General features: G+C 38.7%; 1 protein-coding gene across 50 annotated transcripts in view; it reads left to right on the forward strand.

Annotated features, from left to right (window-relative positions):
• The window catches only part of LOC131689525 (cell adhesion molecule Dscam2), a 172,782-nt gene that overhangs the window by 61,613 nt on the left and 90,675 nt on the right, over positions 1-20,494 (forward strand). For 4 of the 50 annotated variants that reach the window (XM_058974693.1, XM_058974715.1, XM_058974698.1 and 1 more), the window contains exon 6: positions 13,544-13,667. The exons of 43 other annotated variants lie outside the window; for them this stretch is intronic. In XM_058974693.1, the coding sequence (XP_058830676.1) occupies positions 13,544-13,667 (124 nt within the window). Of the gene's footprint in view, positions 1-1,121; positions 1,246-13,543; positions 13,668-14,076; positions 14,201-14,788; positions 14,913-20,494 lie in introns of all 50 variants that reach the window. 3 more of the 50 variants (XM_058974676.1, XM_058974675.1, XM_058974674.1) reach the window with 3 other exon arrangements.

Genomic DNA, 20,494 nt, shown 5'->3' on the forward strand with positions numbered 1-20,494 from the left:
TATATTGATATAAATGGTCGTTAAAGTATTCTTTTGACATTAAGTAACACATACAATGAAATCCTGCACGCTGTCTGTAGTCGTCAAAAACTCCTTTCAGAATCAACACTGAGGACTCTAGCTCCCATTCAGGCATTTGATAAATTTCACAAGTTAGATTTTAGTTGAAATGACAATACACTTTTCAGAACCGATTGGATCAAAGCCTCCAACGTTCCCATCGGACGCCAGAAGCATTACTTACGTGAAACCGAGCAGTACCAGTTTAGCACTCTTCTGTCAGGCACAAGCTTTTCCCGTTCCAATTACAAGGTACCCTCGATTCTGCATAACATTTCAGGCAATTTTGCAATTTTCGACTTCAAAGATTCAATCTGTAATTGCATGGTATTTCACACGGTAGAACCGATTGGATCAAAACCACCGACTTTTTCCAACGACGCCAGAAGTAGTACTTATGTGAAGCCCAGCAACTACAGTCTGGCTCTATTCTGTCAGGCACAGGCATTTCCCGTTCCAATAACAAGGTACCCTTTTGAGTATATGATATCCCATATCCTGACATTCGGGTATATTTGACGTGTATACATTCGCTTTTTTAGGGCGTCCCTGTTTTTTATCTTTTAGAACCCATTGGTTCGAAGCCTCCAACATTCAACTTTGACTACAAGACGCTATCATTCGTGAAACCTAGCAATACTAGTTTAGCGCTCTTTTGTCAAGCACAGGCATTCCCTGTACCAATAACAAGGTAATAGTTTTGGTAACATTTCAGTTTTAAATTATCCTTGAAGTACATTCCATTACGTAGTACACAGCAGCCCTAGATTGAAAAGACAGTTAAGGAACTCTGGTTTGACAAGCCAGTTGCCGTATTTTTCGGCCCTGACTGGAAAGGATTCTTTGTGTAACCATTGTGCCACAATTGTTGCCTACCAAATCTGTCCAAAAAGATGGTTGATTTCTGCGCAAATATGTAGTAACAAATGTTTTTTCACTTTGATTATAATAGTTCCAACAGATGTTGAGATCATTTTAAGGATTGAAGGTTCCCAACATTCCGGCATAATATTTTGTCAGCAGAACTTCGCGTATTTTATCTTATGTTCCGGCTTTTACAGAACCCATCGGATCCAAGGCGCCAACCTTCAATTTTGACTCCAAAACATTGTCATTTGTTAAGCAGAGTAACGCCAGCTTAGCACTATTTTGTCAGGCTCAAGCATACCCCGTTCCAATCACCAGGTATACCCAAACCAAATCGATGATGCGGTACAATATATTACACAAATAGTTTTATGACATGAATTATATTAATCAATTTTGTTTTTATAAACTAGTGTTATTTTATAACATAAACCGTTTTATGTTGAGATTGATTTCATGCGCTGCTTCATCAAGTATATCAAAGCTTATATAACACAAGAAGGGATTATGTTTATTGAGGCAGAGCTGTTTTACTACTATAAGATTATTTGTCTCGCCAGTCCTAGAATTAAACATCTCGATAAATAGTGGCCATTGCTTCTGAATAATATAATCTATCATACGCCTAAGATTATCTTGAGAGCATAGCATTACCCAGAACGTACTCCTGATACTGACGGCTTGCCAGGCCCGTAGCCAGGATTTTGTTTCGGGAGGGGCTTAAAAAAATTTGCATAAAGCTTTTAATTCTGACAATTTGATATAGTCACTAGAAACTAAATTAAATTTTGAAAAGTTCATAATGAAATCAATTCCAAATCAAAGACAATCCTAAAAATATGTTCATTGTCACAAGAAAGGTTATAGTACTTACTCTCGTTACAACAAAGTATATTCTAGAGTTCACAGTATTTATGCGCTAACCGAATATGACAATGCTTGACGGTGCTGGAAAACACTAGGTGTTCCAAGCTACACCTTTAAAAGGCGTAGAAGATGCTAAACCGAAATGAGTAGAAAAATATCCATAAAATGTTCGAATGAAGAAAATGTCAAAATTCCCTCGAAATCTTCTGATTTAGCTAGCGATTTGTAGATGCGCAGAAACAGTTCAACTTCTATTTTCTTTATCTTGCATCCTGCGAGTTTCACCAATTCTAAGGTATCATGGTAACACAATTTGTTGATATATTCTATTTAAATGAAACTATTTTCAAGACTAGCCTTGGTCGGGTAGATTAGAACCCCAGTTAGGAAGGATTTTTGGTAATCAATAGGATCAAAATATAAATTTAAATGATTAAATCAACTGAAGGAAACTGCCCACAATTTAATTGATTAAAGAAAATTGTCTACAAATCGAATGAAAACACTGATTACTAATATCTTCTAATTTTCCTTCAAATCGCCAGTCGCCATGCATGTGTCGTTCACCGTGCAGTTTCAAAATCACGAAATTTAAAGAACTAGCTCCCTAAATCCATCGGAGAGATCCAGATCCCAAATCCTTTCGTTTCATCGTTTTATTGAAACATTCCAACTAAAGTTGAATCAAAATTTTAAATACACCGTAAGTTGATCATATAACGTGCACTGGTGCCAAACAAATGTCCTCAACTACTTATTCTCGTTTTGTTGGTAATAGTTTTATATTATTTCTAAATTGTGACGTATTTAGATAGGTATTTTTACGGTGACTATGAGGGCGGTTTTCATTTTGATAAAAAAACAGGATTTGAAGTCACGTCAAATCCACCTAAACGCACGGTAACTGGGGACTTGACGGTACGTGAAATTTGTTAAATATTTTACCAAAAGAACTAGAAGGTCTACCTTTTGATGTCGCAAAAAGCAGAAGCAAAAAAAATTGCTACGCTATAGCAGGCTACAGGCACCAGTGAATCAAGCTAGCTATTGTTCTATATCAGTGCACATACAAATTGTATCGTTGCCCCCGGCTGCGGAGTAAAATGAGTTTGCCAAATGAAGCAAAAGTGCCTGTGCTACGGGATAACACGAACAGTTAAGGAAGTGGAACAATTAGTTAAAGTGAAAATGGAGCTTAATCTCGCTGAAGTTACCTACATTCAGCTACATCACGTAAAAACTGTGTTTTGATCACGTTTAGAAGCTTAGCACAGGCCGAAAACTTTATTGCAAAGATCAACATGCAACACGAGGTCGAATTTAATAACACCAGAATCAAGATCCCCGTGCATATGGAAAACGACATGGTGGACGTGCGTATCCATGATTTGGCCCCGCGCACGAAGGAGGATTTCATCAAGCAAATCATGTCGCAATATGGAGAAGTAGAATCTATTACGAATGACACCTGGAGAAATTTTTTCTCCGGCATTCCCAATGGCGTTTGTATTGTGAGAATGCGAGTGACTAAACCAATACCTTCTTACATGACTATCGAATGCAAATCACCGAAGGATAGCGTGACCTATAAGCAAACAACGCTAATTACATATCCCGGGCAGACCCCAACATGCCAATTCTGTAACTATACAGCCTACTACGGAAAAACATGCGCCGAAGCAACTAGTCAAAACTCATCTACTACAGCCAACTCTAACAAGCAGCCACCGATACCTTCAGATAAACCTAAAACAACGATCCAATTACCCAATAATGCAGGTACAACGACCACGACAACCGCTCCCAAACCAACAACTAGCATCGCCAATAAAGAAGCAAATACCGATGAAGACGGATATACAACAGCGACCCATAAGAACAAGAAACAAATAAGAACCTCTGATCGTGAACAGGAAGAAAGCAGTACCGATGACGACATGGACGGGAACGATAACGCGAGAGAAGGCAGACTGAATGACCACCAAGCGGCCTCACCGCCAAGGAAAAAGATCTCAACACGCAGCAGCAAACTGCGTCAACAAGATCTGGCAGACCGACATTCTTAGAATTTTTTTATTTTTACTTATTGTAAAAAGAATTAAAAGACCCACGGATCAGTTGTGCTAACGCATTGAGCCGTTTCAAATAAAATTTTAGATTGAAAAAAAAAAAAGAAATATTATAAATATGAACAAGCTCAATAATTTCAGCATCTCTTTATTCCGACATATGGACGGGTATACATCGCACTTACTTCACCTCTGTCGAAGAGTAACGTAGGTGTAAGGCCAACTTTCTTTGATGATTTCTGTTGTTCTGTAGTTGAGTGCCCAGAAAATATAGAACAGCTGCTCTTGGGTCGATTTCAATTTATTTATTATTTTTTCTCTCTTTTTCTTCGTGATCTCTGCTCATCTCTATCATTTTATTCCATAACGAACACAAATAAAACGAAAACATGAAATCGAAACATTAATCCCAATTTATTGACTGTAGACTCCACTAGTTACAACATTTTAGTCGCTCTCCGTGATAGGCTACTGATGTTTGTTCACTGTATCGTCATGTCGTTTTTAGACTTACATGGACATTAATTGGAAACCATCGAAAGAGACAAAAATGCTGCTGCTTACAACATTAAGTTTATTATGATTGATTGACTAATATGTGGTTTAGCATCTATTGACATCCGTTGAAAAGTAAGGATAAAATCACAACAGATAGTCCTACCGCTACTATGTACGTTTCTGTATGTGAACAACATTAGTAATATACGACGGTATACAATTCTTGGGTTGATGAACACCTCAGAAAAACCGCTGTTTTACCACTTTTTGGCTTGTTTATTTTTTGGCATTTTTCTTGCTTATTGTTCGATTGTTTAAAATATCACTACTTTGCGGACTAATAATGTTTAAATACGGAACGCATTCTCCGCATAAAATGAAATTGAGTGTCAACCGAAATACTTTACTATTGCATTAAAATGACGCGAAAACAAAAACTGTCTTCTCGACTATATTGTCATCAACTAACGGAAATGTTTTTGTCTAGCACGCTTGAGTGAGATGCCTGATGTTTCTACTAAGTGTACAGTGCACTAACCTATTACAGAAATTCAATTTGCTTATGCTTTAACTAACTTTATTCTGGCTAATATATAACATGATATCTGAGTTTTGTTAGACACAACCACTAGCGATAAAGTTCTCATTTTGGGACAGTTTTTGAGCTCACTTTTCTATAAAACTTCTGCATTTTATTATATATTTCGTTTATTTTATTCGGTTCAATGCATTAGCTAAATGAAGCCTTGTGTCTTCAATATATTTCCATGATGTGAACAATGAAAGTGATAAAACGTAAATGGTTGTCCTACAGATCTCGTGCGAACAACTAACGATTGCGTGTGGAGAACTATTTACTAGGCTGGGAAATATTTTTCCTAACCAACAGTGTCGCGGTGGTTGTTCATTTCTATCTCGTACACTTCCTTATCATCATAGTGGTTACTGCCATGTCCATGTTCGCGAATTTCTGACGGGTCACGAGTGTCGACTTCCTCAATGATGGTGCCGACCGTTGATTTTGAGATACTAGACGCAGTTTTTGCCGTCAATATTATCCGAACAGCAGCCAAAATTTGACAAATGTTTGTTTTTCAGGAAATGGTTTTGGAGACTATGTATATGCAAAGATATAATGTGTAAAATAATACTATCGCATTCAGTTTTTACGTGCAGGGTCAGGTTGGAGGAAATATGTCTGTTCACCTAGATTTTCACCACAAAAACACCATTTAATATACTTCCTAGATGTGTCCTTTATAATGAATACCATTTTTTCCAAATGTGACAGGAATCTTTTAATAGCCACGGTGCAAGTAAGTGGTATCAGATCTTGTAGCCGAGCATTGATTTTCTCATCGTCCATATATATGAGGATCAACCACATGTTACAAGTTGTTATGCAAAATGACTGGTTTCGCCTGGGCTAATTTGTTAAATGGCATCAGCACTGAACGCCTGACATGGTTAAACTCGTTAAAGGCGATGTTCGTAAGCATAACCTCCATAATCACCTTCAGCAAATATTTCACATCATTAATGTTGCTCCAGCCAAATACGGAGGCTATTGACTTCAGGTCTTTTCGCATAAGATCGATCTTATGCGAAAAGACCTGAAGTCAATAGCCTCCGTATTTGGCTGGAGCACTACTTCTTGCTTCTGCGACTCAATCATTCGACAGATCCCCACAGCAAGAATTAAAGTAACAGTTTCGTTTGTCTTCCGACGAGTCACACAATATGAAGGGAACTGTTTTATCACACTCAGCATACTGAGTAGATATCCTGACCGCTGTCTTCGGTGGTTCGAAATAGCAATCTTCCTCACAATTCTCGCATTAATTTGTTGAAACCAAACAAGATACAATTTTTTTAAGAGTCACCGAAAAACATGTTGTTTCTTAAATTTATTTTTGAAAATTTTCGGGGGGGGCTTTAGCCCCCTAGCCCCCCCTCTGGCTACGTGCCTGCGGCTTGCCCTTATTAATATTATGGCTGATTAAATCTGAACATTTTTTCTTCTTTTTTTGAAACCAGGGTATGTTGTTGTTTATTAAGGCATTAATATAATCCTTTGTTATAAGACTTAAGCCAAGATATTTTTTCGATGTGAGTTTATTACATTTCTTTGCACTACATGTTGTTTCTGTTCCATTTGGACCACAAACCACTGGTGCGAAATCTTAAATTCAGTCTATTAATAAGCATTCAGCTTGAACGCCTCCCTCATTCATTCACTTCCAAGGTGACTGAAGTTTCAGGCAGCAGGTTGGCAGCTTTTAGATTTTCGAACATAAATGAACTGCGCCATCTATGCCTGGTGCATTTTTGTTCGAAAGTTCCACTCCACCGACATAGAATCAAAATTAAGTTTGTAAGTTAAATTGGGTTTGAATCGAAAATGATTGAATGACTGCGCTGCCCGAGCGAATGAGTGACAAAGCAGACCCATACCCATACCCAGGAATTGAAATTCGGTTGTCGTTGAAGCACACTCGGGGAATTCAATACATATATCTGAGCTCTGCCACAAAGTTTTCCAAAACCCTCAATGGTTCTCGTTCGTTCAAAGTTTGCGTGATTTATTGATGAACCCCTAGTAAATAACAGTCAATGACCACACTCAAGGATGCAAAATGCCTACCTTTTCTGCGGCTGTAATTTTTCTGCCTACATTCTCATTTCTCTCTCGATGCTGCTGTCATTCGCTAGTGCAGGACGCCCAGCGCTGTACGGCAGCCTGTGTGCAAAGCAGTAACATGACAAAAAACTACTGTCCCCAGTACAGCCACCAGACGCGAGCGGTACAGCTTCGATTTTCTTATTTTACATTTTTTAATATTTTCAATCTTTTTAATATTTTTATTCAAAAATTACGACAATGAATGCGGCTTATTTACGCCACGGCCGGCATCAACGCTTTCGTGTGCGGGCCTCTCCCTTTGACTATGGAGAGAAAAATGTACAAAGCGAGAGAACAAACTTTACTACGCCACACTCTCACCGAGCAGTCGGAGTGCAGCAGCAAAACAAAAATGTATTCTACTGCTGTACGGGAAAATGTACTCGGTTTGGCTACCGTTCTGACAAGAGCTGTAGTGATGCGTCGCTGTAGCGGGCTGTACGGCTTGTACAAATGTAAATATACCGAAAAAAATGTAGTTTATCGGTACCGTTGGCATCCCTGACCACACTAGTTTTACTAATTTTAATAAGCTAATTAAATCGAGTTAAAAAGCTGACAAATTCTAGCCATGGCTGAATTTAAACAATTAATTTAACCTATTAATATTGTCATATTTATCTGTCGATTTAATAATTCGATGTACGTGTTCGAAATTGTTCAATCTGGTATTAAGAAAAGGTAGGAGGTGTGTCTCCAAAATCGTTGGATTTGTAACAGTCACGTTTTTACTTTACGAAAACAAGACCGGCAACAATTTTGATTTTTTTTTTTGGCGTCAACAGTTAAGGTCGGGTAGCCTGTTTTATTACGAACAGCATATTGCATATTGATTGGAGGTTCCTCGACAAAGTTATTTATCTCCACCGTCCACCGAATTTTCGGAAATTTCCTATTCTAAGCATATGCGAAAAAGAGAGGCAACTCATATACAAAAATATATTTATTACTGCAAAATCGATCAATTCGCGGTCTTTGGCAATGTTGATCCTTTCACCTTAAACTATAAATCAGCCTATTTTGGGATGCATAAGACGACACTAACATTTTTTTACTGATTTAGTTGTTTCCATTGTAGATTTTTCATATATTTTTATATACAATCTCAAAAATTCTTATGATTAAACTAGAAGCAACAGATCATGTTCCATATTTGGCATCTGGTTTAGCGGTGTACTGAAAAAAGATAATTTTTGTTATGGTACATGTGTATATTCCAATTTTATTTAGTTTTTCTCTCAAAACGCCCAAATAATATCGTTTTCCTAATCATTTGAACTTATTTCATAGTTGCAGCAATGTTGTCCCATGTTTCCAGTTTTTGATGTTATAGAAGCATGGATTATAGTCCAATTTTCATGTCGTGACTTAATTCATAAATTAAAAATCCTTGTTCAGGAATCAGGAGTCAGTAGCGTCTGGCTCAAATGGCACGTTCCCCATGTTGATCGGAGATTTGTGCTTTGCCAAGAATCGTCTGTTCATCATTCTCCTGATGGGAAGGATTGGGGAAGTGGTAAGTTTAGGGGTAAGGAAAACAACGACACAGAACAATTAAAACAGAGCATTCTGCACCCCCGGAGTGATGCTGAACGATCTGCAGGTGCTACAACAGCAGGAATAAAACTTCCAACTCCAGGAGGGATTTAGAACCTCTACTCAAACAGTGAGCGGATATATCAACACCCCCGAGGGGATATTGAGATAACAGAACGACAACACCCCCGAAGAGATATTGTCATTCAAATACGGCTAAAAAACTATAACTCTTTACCACACTGGGTTAGGAACAAAAGCATATCCTTAAATTTCAGCTCTCTGTACATAGGTTCATCTATGTATGGAGAACCAAAAATCCGGATGCGCAATTGCATTAATACAGGGCAATTGCATATCAAATGATATGATGTTCCGTAATCGGATTCACAAAGATCACATGAATAATACTCAGCGCGCTGAATAGTAGCCATGTGATAATTGAGTTTGCAATGTCCAGTCAGGGCCCTGACCAGAATACTGCAGTTGTGCTTAGAAAAATGCAACAAATTTCTGGACATTTTCGGACTCACATCCGGCAGAAAAGCCTTTGTCTGAACGCAAGTTTGCAAGCTACGCCAACGGTTGGCATGTTCGAATGCAGCCCAAGAGCGAATCTTGTGCTTTATCCAACTTATTGACAGTGGTAGAACTGGTTCTGGACCAACGAAATCAGTCGCAGCGCCAGCTCTAGCCAATTCGTCCGCCCATTCATTTCCAGTAATACCGGAATGACCGGGTACCCATAGAAGATTTGAAATGCATTTGAAATGCTAAGTTCTTCGATTTGAGTTCGACATGCGATTACTAATTTCGATCTCGAATCTGCCGAACTAAGTGCTTTCAGGGCAGCCTGACTGTCAGAGCAAAAATAGATTCTTTTACCGCAAATTCCCTGTTGAAGTGCGGATTGTACGCCACACAGAATCGCAAAGATTTCTGCTTGGAATACGGTACAGTATCTACCAAGCGAATGAGATTGGTTTAATCTCATATCATGGCAATAGACACTAGCACCGGCTCGGCCCTCCAACAAAGAACCGTCCGTATAACAAACTACGTATTCTTCAAGTTGTCGCTCCACCCAGCCAGACAGCCATTCCTCACGAAGAGGAATTCTCACATTGAAAGTTTTAGAAGGAAAACTACATGTGAGTGTAAGGTCACTGGGAGCAAGTGTATGTTCATCCCAAGTAACCATTTGGGGCCACAATCTTGTGTGGCTAGTTACACGATCTATTGGGTTACTGTTCCAGAACCCAGTAACCTTAAGACGGTATGCACAAGAAAGTGCTTCTTGTTTCAGAAACACATGTAGTGGTTTTATGTTCAAGAGTGCCTCGAGAGCAGCAGTAGGTGTTGTGGAGAACGCACCAGTCATCGCCATCAAGACCATCCCCTGAAGATGGTTTAACTTTGATTGGATTGTCATGACTTCTCCCTTCTGCCACCAAACAAGGCACCGTATGCCAGTATTGGTCTAACAATTGTTGTGTAGATCCACTGAATGTACTTGGGTTTGAGTCCCCAAGATTTGCCGAAAGCCCGTCTACATTGGCCAAAGGCCATGCAAGCTTTCTTGATCCTGAAATCGATATGAGTCGTCCAATTAAGTTTTGAGTCGAGAGTTACCCCAACGTACTTAACTTGATCTTCGACAATAATTTCTGAGTCAAAAAACTGCAATGGACGAGCTCCGGTTGTAATCCTTCGTTGCGTGAAAAGCACCATTGAGGTTTAATTTGGATTAACTGATAGTCCAACATGAAGACACCACCGCTCAACAACACATAAGGCTTGTTGCATCAAATCAAAAAGTGTGTTAATGCAAATACCGGTGATCATTATATGATAATCATCGGCGAAACCATACGTCGGAAACACAAGCTCATTTAGTTTTCTCAACAAGCTATCGGGGACAAGGTTCCATAGAAGTGGTGACAGCACACCATCTTGAGGGCATCCGCAGACACTCAGTTTCCTCATCTCTACTTGTCTTAACGATGAGCACAGATGTCGGTTGATAAGCATTGCGTGTATCCAGTTCGTGATATATGAAGGTACTCCATGATCTCGTGCTGCTTCCAAAATGGATTCGAAAGACACGTTGTCAAAAGCACCTTCAATATCGAGAAAAACTCCTAAACTTGATTGTTTTTGTGAAAAAGCTTTTTCAATGTTGTAGACAACATTGTGTAACAGGGTGGCAGTAGACTTCCCCTGCTGATATGCATGTTGCATTGCATGCAGCGGGTGCTCACCCAAGCTACCATCCCGAATGTAGTGGTCGATTAAACGTTCCACTGATTTGAGAAGGAAGGAGGTCAGACTGATCGGTCTAAAGCTCTTTGCCTCCTTATAAGTGACGCGGCCACCATTGGGAATGAATTTGACAGTTATTTCCCGCCACGCTAATGGAATGTATCTTGTTGCAAGACTGCAATTAAGAACCTTTTTCAAAATATGCTTGAAGTGTTCATATCCTTTTTGTAGTAGAACTGGAATAATTCCGTCCTTTCCCGGAGACTTAGACGGAGCAAAACTTTCAATCGCCCATTTGATCGATTCGGTTGTCACAATTCTACTAGCAAATGTCCAAGAATCAGAACTGCCTGAAAAGAACTCAGGGGCAGTCGTCAGTGATGGCTCCGTACAACCTGGAAAGTGTGTGTCAAAAAGACAGTTGAGTACTACATCTTCGTCAGACGAGTATTCGCCATTAGCAGTTCTAATGGAACTGACATGAAAGTCTTTCGATTTCGAAAGTAACTTATTTAATCTACTAGTCTCGTTGAGACTTGAGACATTTGTGCAGAGGCTTTTCCAACCACTTCGCTCAGAGGATCGAAGGGCATTTCTGTATGCTTTGCGAGCCAACTTAAATGCCTCCGACCCGTCCCTGCGATTCCAAGCTCTCCTACATAACTTTTTGAGTCGAACAAGTTCGGTATTCCACCAAGGTGTTCCTCTAGAAGCACGCATAACTCGAAGCGGACAAGCCTCTTGGTATGCTTCTACTATGAGTGAGCTTGTTTTATCCACGACCTCATCCAAATAACTTGGAGATTCAATCGTCGAAAGGTACCCATGAAACCTAGTCGCCAAACCCTCTTCGTAGAGGTCCCAGTTCGTAGATTTGGGATTACGATAGGTGACGATATCTAGCGAGACGTTTAAATGATCAAAGACGATGTACTTATGATCAGATAACGACGGTTCAAGCTCGTTTGGTACGAGCCAGTTTGTCAACTCATGCGTAATACTGTCAGAGCAGAGAGTTACATCTAACACATCTTCTCTGCCAGCTCGTGCAAATGTTGGGCGGTTTCCTGCATTAAGAATGTGCAGATTTGTACTACTTAAGTATTCCATCAATTCGGTGCCTCTCAAATTGATATCAGAGCTGCCCTTGTTCACTATCATTTTATTGTATTGGAAACTGGTTCAAGATAACAGACTTGCTATGCTGTTCTACTTCATTTGCCCTTAAAATGATTCACGATTTCATATTCCTGTCGCTATGATTTAGTTAATGATGACTACTCGTGAACAAATTCGGCAAATCTCAGAACAATTGGGGCACATTACTGTGATAGTGAACTTGTTCGTTTCATCGACCTTAATTTTGCATAACAATTACTGGGTCAGTGCAATCAAATGATCTCACTGACCCTAATAATCTTTCCTGGTCGCGACTTGCATTAGTGACGAGAGATTTTATGAGCTAATCGTCTTATCTCTGTGCGCACAGGTCAGGTCAGTTAAGACATTTATTCGATTCTTGCTTCGTTGTCTAAGTTTATAATTGATGGAACTCAAACCGAATAACGTACGTGTATTCGTTCTCATATTCCAATATATCAGAACACCAAACGTTCACTTTTTTTTCAAAAAATTGAGACATTTTTCACTGTTTTATCTGAAATTAAAAGTCCATGAGAATATTTTGCCATGTTTTTATAGAAATCCGGGTTATAAATCGAAAGTTACCGCGTTTTATAGTACACCAAGCGTTGTAGTAACTTGAAACTCGATTATCATGAAATTATGTTTTTCTAAGAGTGATTTTGTCGTGATCACGATTGTGGAAAAACTATTCAGTCGATTTTTTAGAGCGGCGTTTTTTAATAAGTTTAGGTTGAATGTATTTGACAAAGTGGTCTACCTTCTGAAGCTGCAAACTTATTCGATACAACCAAATTTAGCGATAAAGGTGATGTTGCCAATTTGCCGAAGTCCTCATAAGGGTTTTACAACCACTGTGCGCCGTTTTTTCTTTGATTGCATTTTTCTCAGCCAATTTTCAGTGCAGTACAATAACACTTTCACTCACAAAAAACATATAAAATAAAAAAACGTCTATTGCTAGTATTTGGGCGGCACTCCCCTTTGGGGACCACAGTTCGGGTCGAATTGTCAATGTACAACGCAATTCCACATGAAATCGGTTATATATCGCGTTTTCCGACACATGAGCAATAACCTGACACACTTAGATGGCGAATTAATAGACTACTTTTTCTTGAAACCTAACTAACGAAGAATCTCGAGTTTCCACTAGACGTCACGCGAGGTTACACTTTTTTGGGTTTTAGCTAATACTGAGGGTGCCTCCAAGGTCAATAACATTAAAAAAGTATCTGAGCACCCGACCACCAGAGGAGATTCATTAAATATCAGAATAAACCTGTTAGCAATTTCTGAATGACGAGTTACAAGAAAAATGCAGATATTCTCAAAATAGAATATTTCTTTATGAAACATTCTTCGAATAACGTCATACTATTTCTAACGAGCCTCCTCTTTCATCCACAACAGTCACGATTTCATAAACCCCTTCTCTCCATCAAGCTTCTTTATGGATGCCCTATTACAACTTCCAATCATTCAGGCAATTTGTTGTAATAATTTATGCGATAAGCTAAGAGACGTGCGACTTATTAGGAAATTTATTGTCCTACAGAACCTATCGGATCTAAGGCACCGACATTTCCCTCCGACTCGAGCACAAGTTCCTTCAAGAAGCCAAGCAACTCGACGTTTGCACTCTTATGTCAGGCGCAAGGATTTCCGGTTCCAATTACAAGGTATTTCATAATAATATTGATGTCATGATCTTTCGGTTTGCCACACTTTAAAGTGTAACCTTAAGTAAAAGTATGTCACACCTAACGCAGGCAATTTGTTCTTATTTTTTAATGTACAAACTGTTTTGTATATGTATTTGAATACAAATCAAATTTACAGAGCCTATTGGTTCGAAGGCGCCCAGCTTCTCGACTGCCTCTAGAACCAGTTCCTTCGTGGAACCAAGTAATTCCAGTCTCGTTTTGCTGTGTCAGGCACAGGGTTTCCCAGTTCCCATCACAAGGTACGTGGACTCGGACTTATTTTTTCGAAAACATTAAGGCAATTTGACTTCATACATTATATACATGCAATAATTGATAGATTTTAACAAATGCAAACAAAAAAATCGAACAATTTGATTTCCAGAACCAATCGGGCTGAAGGCTCCTTCGTTTCCGTCGGCAGCCCTCAGTAGTTCATTCAAACTTCCAAGTACATCAACCATTGCTTTGTTTTGTCAGGCACAAGCGTTTCCGGTTCCAATCACCAGGTAACAGTAACACCTTCGCACAACATTCGTGGCAATTTGTTTATGTTTTGTTTGTATGCAATAAGTTAGCCTATTCAACGTTATAAATTGCATTTCCAGAGCCAATCGGATTGAAGGCACCCACGTTTCCCTCCGCTCTTCTTAGTGGATCCTTTAAATACCCTAGCAAGACGACGTTCGCTTTGTTCTGTCAAGCTCAAGCTTTTCCGGTTCCGATCACGAGGTACACTGTCTATTTTTTTTATTATAAGTGAAACAAGCAATTCAGGCAATTTGTTTATTCCGGTGTGTCCGTCACAGTGCGATAGGTAGGACAACATGCATGATTTTTTTTCTCTGCAGAACCCATAGGATCTAAAGCTCCCTCTTTCTCGTCAACTGCTCGGAGTAGTTCTTTTGTCGAAGCTAGTGACAGAACACTAGCACTATTCTGTCAGGCACAGGCGTTTCCGGTTCCCATTTTTAGGTAAATCGTTTAACAATCGGGGTTTTCCCTCTGCATTAGGTGATCACCTTCGTTCAGGCAATTGTAGATATACATATTTGCTTAGTACATCATTATACATAGACTTGAATACATTTTCACAGAACCAATCGGCTCTAAACCGCCCACGTTTTCTACTGATTCCAAAATCAGCATGTTCATGAAGCCTAGCAATACCAGTTTGGCTCTTTTCTGTCAGGCACAGGCGTATCCGGTTCCCATTACGAGGTAATATTGAGGCGAATATAATCGATCGTACTATTCAACATCCGGGCAGTTTGTTTATTGTAAATATTTGTAAGCTCCATGATATAAAAGTTTATCTTGTTTTCAAAAAATGCAGAACCCATCGGATCGAAGGCACCCACATTTTCATCTGACTCAATGGGTAGCATATTCCGACGTCCAAGTAACGGTACTTTTGCGCTGTTCTGTCAAGCACAGGCATTTCCTGTTCCGATCACCAGGTTAGTGACTTACTTACAGGTACACTATGATGATCAAGTTGTGCTATGGGTCTCGATGCAAGACGCAACTATTTTAATTAAATTAGCGTCTCAATGTCGATAACTTTAGGACAAGGTTGATTTTGCAGAAAATATAGCTCAGTAACCAAGCAGAATTTCAAAATTCAGCAAACGCCACCATGTAGTGATTTTCAGACAAGTAATTTGCAATATCTAATTTAGTTTACCCCAGAATGTGTGTTGGTCATAAGATAGCACGACAGCGACAGTATATGAAAAAACTTAAGATATTTTCAATGCTACTGACAATAAGAATATTTCCTGTTCGGGTTTCCACCATACGAAAATTGGAGTACCTTATCTTATGTATCTTCAGGCCGAAATACACTCAGATGACTCCTCCGCTGTCCGGATTTTCTGTTTTTTCCTTTAGAAAAAGGACATAAAGAGTAAAAATATTAAACAGGAACGGTTATCGCCAATCAATTGAACAACTGGTTACCAGCGTACTTACTTCACTTTTGCCATTGAATGTAATTTTTGTAATTTGTTGTCTTTTTGATGTTGACAAACTCGTTAAAACGACCCCAATAGATTGGATGGAAAAATGGGGCATATAAAGAAACAGGTTTCAAGATGATTTAACACCCAAATATCAGTATGAAACGATGTGAGTTAGAGAGGCAGCGGTTAAATTGTGTGATATCTATCCGTACCAGTTTGAAATGAACGGAAAATGATAGTACAACTAAAGAAACAGGTAACACAACTATACCGACATGGCAGGCTGTCTTGACCTAATGGTTGTACTACAAGTTTTTATGTGAAAAAATTGCCAAAGCTATACTTTTTGATATTGGGAGGTATAGCTTAACTTATTTTAAAATAGATAAGTAAAAATATACATGATGTTAGTTTTTGGTGGTATCCAATGGGAAAAACAGATCGAAATGGTGAGTTAAACGAAAGCAATTATGTCTAGTTTAGTCTACACATACACAGCCAATACATGTAGGGATACTGGAAAATTGCAGAAGTTCGCCTACAATTTTTCTTGTTTGTGGCACATATGATATGTGACACAATCATTAAAGCGGCCAGACCAACTGTGCAGCGTACAAAATGAAGATGATTCAGAATTATACGGCAATCAAATTATTCATTTACAGGTCGGACTCGATTATCCGGGGATTCGATTAACCGGGGATTCGATTATCCGGGGAAAATGATTCGATTATCCGGGTGTTTTGAAAAAATCAAATTTCAACTATAATGTCTTATTATAGTGCTAATTCGATCATTGCAGTCAATAGAACATTTTTTTCGGGCAATTGGGGGGTCTAGGATTAACTTCCTCTCAATTTTTAACCTACCTCAAAAATAGCTTATATCGGTTATTCCGCGCAAAGTAACCTAAAAAACAAAACTTGGAATCGACCTTCATGGACTGGAACCAGTTTTGAAGAAATTGTTCATTTAGAGACAATATATAATAACCTAAATTGTTGTGTTGTTTAAACAGCCCCTCCATGGGAACACTCTTAACCGTTATGTGTCCGACGCGGTACCCGGATACCTTTTTAGGTTACAAATAATGAAATTCCGATGTTTTATCCGTAGCTGGAAATTGAAACTTTGTGACATCTTAGAACTTCACTAAGTCAAGCTTTTGGGATAATAATGTTTTTGATATAGTAAGAAGGGAGTGAGGAGGGGCTCCTGAATATTTTACGTCACAGGCCGACGTGGATACCCGGGTACCCCCAAAACTGAAATGCCAATAACTAAGGTAATTTCCAACCGATTTTGATGCTTTTGGGTGTTTTGGATTCAAGAACTTATCCACTTTTAGACTAGGAAAAATGAATCGGGTTATTCCAACCGGTTCCCGGGAATCCGGATTTCCGGGAGCATGTTCCAGTGCTTGGATACTATTTGTGAATTTCAATGGAATACTAGCAATATGGGTATCAAAATTCTTGGCATAGCATCAATAGGCTGTATCTCGTGGTATTGGAACCATTTGGTGATTTCACCCCGAAACAGACATTCCGGAGCAGGCTCCCGTAGGGCCGTGAATGGCCATTCCATTCCAATTCCATTTTTCAAACTACCATTGGGTCCCGCAACATTAAATAACAGACTTCCGAGACAAATTGAAGAGTTTTGATACTCATTTTGCTAGGGCATTATTTAAATTTACAAATCATACCCTAGTACTGAAACAATACTCCGAAAATCCGGATTACCGAGAACCAGATCCGGTTTAATGTTACAGAATCCAAAAGTGGACGAGTTCCTGAATCTAAAACATCTAAAAGTGTCAAAATCGGATAAAGGAAGCCATAGTTATGAGCATTTTAATTTGTGGGTACCCTGGTACCCTCGTTGGCCTGTTATACGTGTTTTTTTTGTTGGACACATAACGGTTAATTTCAACAAATTGTTTAAAAAAATGTTTTTCTTCGGATTATATCTCTGGTACTGTTTGCACTAGAATCAATCAGCGAGATATTTTTTTTAAGATTTGTTTAGGGATTCCAAAAAAAAGAAAAGTTTTTAATGCCAATATTGCCAAATATGCAACTTTTTAATTTTACACTAAAAGTACATTTTTCTCGTAATACATCGGTTACTGTAGGCCACATAAAACGTCATTTTACCTACATTGCTCGGTCGGTTTCTGGCTATCTCTTGGGATAATAATGACATGCTTCTCAGGATTCTGTTTGGATATTTTTAAAGATTCTGATCGAAGTTTTCTTAGCATCCCAATTGAATCTATTTCAGAACTTCGATTCAATATTTATCTGTACTTCTACGGTTTTTTTTTCTCTGAATTTTGATGCAGTATTCTAGAGAAAAGCTTCTTAAATGTCTAGTGGAATCTTTGTCAAGATAGAATTCCGCTGAAGATTATGCTTTATTCCAGATACTGATAGAATCATGGTCCTATTATCATTGGAATCCGGTCTAATGTTCTGATGAATATCCTGCTTTGAGTTCCAGTGGACTTTGACACAAACAATATTGCTCTTCTCCCATTATCTCCTTCAATAAGTGATTCCTGCTTTAACCCGTTCGTGCCCTTCTGGTTGATGAACCATGTTTCTATATGACTATAACTTTTGGTTTACACAACGTCAAGTAAGGCTAATAACTGCGAATAAGATCTTTCATTTGAGCACTAAAAGTTATAAATATTAGCATTAGAACAGAAGTTATTACAATTAATCTGATTGGGTTCCGCTGAAGCAGTGCTGCCAGGGATAGTTTCTGTTAATGGCGAAAATGAAATTTTGGAATATTTTCTTAGCCTGGGAATATTAATATTGAAAACTGCTAAAACTTTCTGATTTAGATTGCCCTCAATTGGACTAGATCGGAAGGTAAATATTGAGCAGCTGCAAAAGAAGCACCTATCTTTCTTAAACCAGGTTTTTCGTGTTTCTTGACGCCAACAGTTTTGATGAAAAATAGTTTTGGGACCCTATACGCGGTAGAAAAAAGTTGGTCAAGAAATGGTTAACGAGATTCTGAAAAGAGACCCGGCCGTCACTGGAGGTGATTTCAATTCTAGGGTAGCTCAAGCAAAGATGGATGATAGGCTATGTAAAGACGGCGCCAGCAGTACTTCTCGCTGAGGCGCCCGGGAACCTGGTAGTCCTTCGCTAGTGACAAGTATGAGTGGGACAGTTTGCGAAGACTACACGCGTAGTTAGTACCTGACAATCCAGTATTGGTCAACTAAATGATGCTACAAGGACAAGGATCTCTTTGTGGATGCGCAACACGCACTCTTCTAATTAGAATGACTAGACATGTTAGCTGTGATATGTGACACTCCACGTAAATTAAACTGGAGCCAAGAAACAGACGACCCCCAGTTTACTTACTAACTTTATTTTTTCTGGTATTCGAGTAATCGAATCAATTACCTCGGAAAATCTAAGGTAATCGAGTTTGACTTGTATTGCAAAAGACAAACCTTATTAAAAAGTTTATCTTAGAATTCTTGTACAAATAGCTATAAACAACTGATACATATCGTTAACTCGTTACCAATATGAATAATAAATGAAAACCAACTGAAAATACAAATCACACCCTGAGAGTCTGAAAAATCGACTAGGGCCAAAATAGATACATTTACATTTACCATAATAGGAAAATTTGCCCTGGTCATTTTATTTCCAATTTCTCCACAAATGAAGCTTAAATTCATAAAATAACGCAAAAAAAAAGTTTGATTCGATTATCCGGGTGATTCGATTATCCGGGGTGAGATTTTTTTCAAATCCCCGGATAATCGAGTCCGACCTGTAATGAATGATTTTATCAACGAATTATTTTGAACCTTGAATAAGGAAGAAATGTGGACAACCATACCAACCGTTTCACTTTGATGGGGTGGGGTTTTAATAAATCGTTGGAAGTGACGTGACTAAGAGGGTTAATGTCACTCCTTTGGTCCTAATTTCCTGGGATGGGGCAGAGGTTATTAACCCTGTCCTGGCTTATGAGCCAAGGCTATAGCGCCTTTACTCGCTCTCTGAAATAATGATAGATAAAATTGGCGAAATCGGTTATTTAATACTAAACATAAAAACCAGAAACTCTCAAACAGCTCCGAGAACAGAAAAAATGAAAATCCCACGAAAACGCCATAAAGGAGGAAGTATCACTGTTTGCAAAAAATTAAAGAATTGAAATAAAACGTAATTAGAACGAGCTCATCGGTAACAAATGTCTTCAATACTATCCGACTTCGATGTGGTATCCTTCTCCTTTTTATCTCCTCAACATAGCTCTGGTGTGTGTTTCAGTTACACTATTCCTTGTTGAGTTAGGCAACTAGAGCCGTACCTACTTCCGAAGAACCACCGGTGTCTAGAGACATGCTAGACATGTCTGAAGCTAACTTTGGAAACGGCTGACCGTGAAATCTTCAAAAATACCGCTGTTCATTAGAAAACTTGAAACTGATAAGGAACCTATCCACATTTTTACTCATTTTCCATGCAAAATACGCATATTTTCACTAAGAAATTCGAATTCTTAGATCAAAACACTGGTCGCACTGGAATGTGCACCCAACAGAAGAAAAAAAAAGTCACGTGGTTAGAAAAAACACTCCTGCTAGCGAAACAATAAAGGCGCTACCGTCGTTTGGGAGTACGCAAAGAAAAAGCATTTAATGTAGACATTTGATACTATTACTGCATATATTCATGTAGTATTTTGAGTTATACTAAGAATATGAAATTTAAACATGCACACCAAAAAAATCTGAATTTTATCGTTGACGTAATTGCAAACATGACACAATTCAACAAACCGTAA

Source organism: Topomyia yanbarensis, chromosome 3 (genome assembly GCF_030247195.1).
Source record: "Topomyia yanbarensis strain Yona2022 chromosome 3, ASM3024719v1, whole genome shotgun sequence".
Taxonomy (NCBI): domain Eukaryota; kingdom Metazoa; phylum Arthropoda; class Insecta; order Diptera; family Culicidae; genus Topomyia; species Topomyia yanbarensis.